This window comes from Macrobrachium nipponense, chromosome 23 (assembly GCF_015104395.2).
Source record: "Macrobrachium nipponense isolate FS-2020 chromosome 23, ASM1510439v2, whole genome shotgun sequence".
NCBI lineage: Eukaryota > Metazoa > Arthropoda > Malacostraca > Decapoda > Palaemonidae > Macrobrachium > Macrobrachium nipponense.
The window spans coordinates 71,358,824-71,363,823 of NC_061090.1; the positions used below are offsets into that span (position 1 = coordinate 71,358,824).

Sequence of the window (5,000 nt, forward strand, 5' to 3'; positions counted from 1 at the left end):
TACCAGTTGCAAGAAACAAATATATACCCTTTTCTCCCCACCTCTCTCTCTCTCTCTCTCTCATTGTTGCTTTGACAAACAATTTTGCTCCGTTTGTTACTAACCTTATATCCGGCAGCGTTCTTTTATCTTCAAGTTATCGACTCCTCCGTTAGATCCTTTCGAGTGTGTTACACAGGATGGCAAAGGATATACTCAACGGCACTCCTGGCGAGTCCTCCGGGTTACACGAGACTCCGGAGGACGAAGCGTTTAGAAACGGTACAACGGTACGAAATCTACTGGCACAAGTTATTGACAGTTTTTTTTTTTTTTTTTTTTTCTTTTTTTTTAGTGCTTATTGAAATAGCTGGGGATTTTATCGTTAGCTGGATTATTTCTACGTTTTCAGAATGGCAAATCCGTTTCGTTTTTCAGAGGTTTTAAGAACTGTACTCTCAGATTTTTGGAAATTTCGAAGAGTTGAATATAAAGCTTTGTATAGATAGATGCTCTACCATCGTCCTTCGAATGGATTTCCGAGCGAAATCTTATGAGAATCCTCACGGAAAAAAATTCGTTTCACTTAACGAGATTTTACTGAAGAATTCATTCGGGGGTCTTCCAGGTATATGGTAAAATATTATAGGACAGAACCATATACATAAACTAGAATATATGGAGTATTTAAATCGAATTTAATCATCTAAAATGACTCGTAGAGGAAGCAACTGTAATAAGCAACTGCCGTGTGACCCAAACAAAGGTTCGTTGTTGAATTTAGGCATCTGCTGCCGGTGAGGAGGTGCTGAGAGAGAGAGAGAGAGAGAGAGAGAGAGAGAGAGAGAGGTGAAGAGAGTAACATGAAAAAGCAAGTCCTAAAGTAATGAAATACAGATACTTAAAAGATATATGTATATCAAAACCCATCTCTCTTTACAAGTCAGTCACGAAATATAAATGAATATAATTGAATGTATTTTTTTTTTAGTTAAGTGAGCTAAGTGGATTCTTCACGAAACCAGGGCAAGTGAGGAGTTTCTTGGGGGTGAGAGAAGGAGGTATTTGGGGGGTGAGGGGTGGGAGGGAGGAAGGGGGGGTTTTTGTACGAATGAATAGGAATGGTTCAACGTGACCCAAGTTGAAGAGATTTTTACGTTGTCTTTTCAGGTACGGGAGTTTTGTTTACCGCAGGTCAGGAAGGACATATTGCATACATACATACACGCATACATATGTATATATGGATGTGTTATCTGTGTATATATATACATATATATATTTGTATTTATATATTACATATAGACATACATTGCATATACATATACATGTGCGTATATCCCAATAAATTGCGTCGCCTTTAGACCTCTACAAATGTATACAATAAGCCTTTATTCCTAAGACAAACTTAAAAACTAACATCTTATTCCTAAGACAAACTTAAAAACTAACATCTTATTCCAAAGACAGAATTAAAAACTAACATTTTATTCCAAAGATAGACTTAAAAACTAAAATCTTATTCCAGAGACAGAATTAATAACTAACATCTTATTCCTAAGACAGACTTAAAAACTAACAACATCTTATTCCTAAGACAGACTTAAAAACTAACATCTTATTCCAAAGACAGAATTAAAAACTAATATCTTATTCCTAAGACAGACTTAAAAACTAACAACATCTTATTCCTAAGACAGACTTAAAAACTAACATTTTATTCCAAAGACAGAATTAAAAACTAATATCTTACTCATAAGACAGAATTAAAAACTAACATCTTATTCCTAAGACAGACTTAAAAACAAATATCTTAAGCAATCAAGAAATGCAGCGAATTGGCAACACTACTGACATTCCGGTATCGTACGAACGAATAAATAAAAAAATGCAAATCGCAACAGTCCCGTTCACATTTTCTTCAGCGATAAAATATTGTTCCGAACTGGCATCACTGACTCTTACACGAACGAAAGTAACATGCCAAAAAACGTACTTAGAAATCGTAACCTTTAATATAGAAGAATTTACGAAAACTTTCCGATCTGACGTAAAATAGGGCTTTAGGCTGAAGTGGGTGATGATTACCAGACCGTAACGAACGACACCGCTTGGCTTCCCGCGCAAGTAACTGGCCAGCGTCCTTCTGGCTAGGATTTAATCGGTGGCCAGCGCCATTTTGTTTTCTTGAGAAGAAAGACGCATATCGTTTACTGACGTATTATGGATTCGGTTTTATGTTAGACTTAATAAGGGAATGTGATTGTCTTTTGAGTTGTTATGTGTACTAGGTTATAATTGAGGGGTAATTTGTTAAATGAGGCGATCTTTTATATTATTAATTCAATTGATTTGGATAATGGCCAGAGGGAACTATCTTCTAAAGTGATGCCCAGTTTCCCTTTCATTTATCTTTCATCGGCCAAGCTCTTCTTTGGTTGAAATCTTACATCCAATTGGCCTTTAGACTTTCACTACTCTCAAGTTATTGCACGGGACGAAAAACCATTAATGGGAAATGTAGCCTTTCACTAAAATGCAAAAGAGCATTCAGAAGTGAGACCTTGATCGTGTGCCCTCAGCTGTGGGTTATCCATTAGCTCAAAGTACTGGATAGGATACTGGAAGAATTGAAAGTACCCTGACTGGTTTTTTATTTATTTTTTTATTTTTCTTCTTTAACTCTTCCCTTTCTCCTTGTATATTGTTTCTAGTAAGTAGGAAAGTAGTCCAGCCATACTACATTCACTTGGTGGTAGAAATATTGACAGTTATGATATAAGTCAGCGTTTCTTAAAGTGTGGTCCGCAGACCCCCAGGGGAAGGGGACGGCAGGATAATTTGGCCTTCCGTATCAGATAAATTTCAGGCCAAAACATGGCTCAATTTGTGTGCAAAACTGCAAAATCAATAATGTTGTGAAAGTAATTTTAAGTAAAATGTAAACATTTATGTTGAAGATAAGCCAATTATAAATAATTCAGTAGCAATTTTAGTACTATATTATACCCCGAAAACACTTTTAAACCCAAGAAGGAAATTGTCATAATAAAGGGTCCGCTACATGAGTATAATTTTAATAAAAAGGGTCCGCCGCTGCACAAGAAAGTTTAAGAAACATTGGTAGCCTGTAAGTCAAAGTCACTTTGTAATGTCTAACTTCATTATTCCTTTTCGTTCTTGAATATTGCGACTAATTAGGAAAGTAGTCTTCGACCATACTGCACTCACTGAATAATTCAAATATTGAATAGTGATGAATGCTTCGTATATTAAGTCAAAATCACTTTGTAATCTGTAATCCAGTGGCCACGTATTCCATAATTATTACAAAAAGTCTGATATTAAGATTAAATACTCTTTAACATTCTTGGTGATTTCTTCAAAGACCTTAAATCTAAAAACTACAGGCATATTATCTTAAACAAATGCCACATTACCGAACCACACCTGTGCCTAGGTACATATTCGCTTTCGAACGTTCTTCAGCACATGAGCTGTAACAAATACCCAATGTGCCCCGGGGTACGGTGAAAGTAAAGACCATCATAAAGTGAAGGGGGCACCGTGACGTCACTAGGACCCTCACTTTTCTTTAAAGTCGTGGGAGTCCATGTTTGCACATATGTTCTTGATTTATGATGTCAACATTACCTTGAGTTTTATACCTGTCAGATCGCTGAGGTCTGTGTGTTCACACAGAAGTGGTATCACCTTTGGTTCATAATTCGACACTTTGTTAGAAAGATTTTATGCAAATGTTCAAAAGATGCTAGGAGATCTCTGTGCCACTTGTAGTTTGCCAAATTTCCACATTGCCCAGCTATCTTTGTGAACTATATTCTATTTTAAAATGTAGCCTGTTTATCTTTATGGAGAATTTTAGCAGTTAACTGTCATATAGGTGGTTCATTGTCCAGATATCTTCGTGTCCAATTCATTCTGCTAAGAAATTGACACCGTTCAGTTTTATTTATTAGTTTTGCAGTTCAAATGTTACATAGGGTAAACATTTATATAGAATATTTACGTATTACATTTAGTCTATTTATTGCATTCGCTTAAACCGACATAGTCTGCATTCCCTTATGTAAAAAAGAATTGATATTTAAAAATCATATCTAGCAAAAAATTGCAAAATGGAAAGAAAATTAAACAAACGAGGAATATCTTTAGGACATTTATTGTACGCACAAACACTCGTAAACAACCAATATGTGTTCCATATTTATCTCTTATGTATCCACCAGATGCACAAGAAATGCGAGACATAAACATGACAATGAACTTCACAATAAAAACATTCTGCCCTCACAACAAATAGAACATCGAAATGATATAACTCTTCAAAAATATATTTGACTCAGAATCGTTTGTACACTTAGTATATTCAAAGCTATAAACTATAGGATATATATATATATATATATATATATATATATATATATATATATATATATATATATATTTATTCATTAGAGCCGACTGAGGCTGGCATCGCTGATAGGACTTTGAAGTAAGAAAGGAAAGAAATGTAGGGGAACTTCGAGACGAAAGAGCTGGTTTTCCTCACCATCCTGAAAGGGAATTTGAAAGAATGGATGAGAATGGGAAATTGCGTGCACAACAAACGGTATAATAATGAAAGCAAACTGGAAGCGAACGGGAATAATTAGATAGGAAATGAACGAAAAAAAATAACGTTTGTGTCAAAGTTGATGAAATGAGGTGCCATAATCTTAGAACTATAAGGAAATAAATACTATAGGCTATATTTAGAAATTATTAAAATGTGGAGGAAGCTTTAAGTGGATTTAGAACTAACTATGATTTATTTCAACACGTTTTTATGGATATAATATAAGATATAAATATATATATATCTATATATATATATATATTATACTATATATATATGCATATATAATATATGTATATATATATATATATATATATATATATATATATATATTATATATATATATATATATATATAAATGTGTGTGTGTGTGTATGTGGGA

General features: G+C 34.2%; 1 protein-coding gene across 1 annotated transcript in view; it reads right to left on the reverse strand.

Annotated features, from left to right (window-relative positions):
- Window positions 1–4,146: 4,146 nt before the first annotated feature.
- The window catches only part of LOC135198164 (pupal cuticle protein 36a-like), a 14,992-nt gene continuing 14,138 nt past the window's right edge, over window positions 4,147–5,000 (reverse strand). Inside the window, exon 4 of the mRNA XM_064225671.1 lies at window positions 4,147–4,556. Within this exon, the coding sequence (XP_064081741.1) occupies window positions 4,549–4,556 (8 nt within the window). The 3' untranslated portion in view covers window positions 4,147–4,548. The remainder of the gene's footprint in view (window positions 4,557–5,000) is intronic.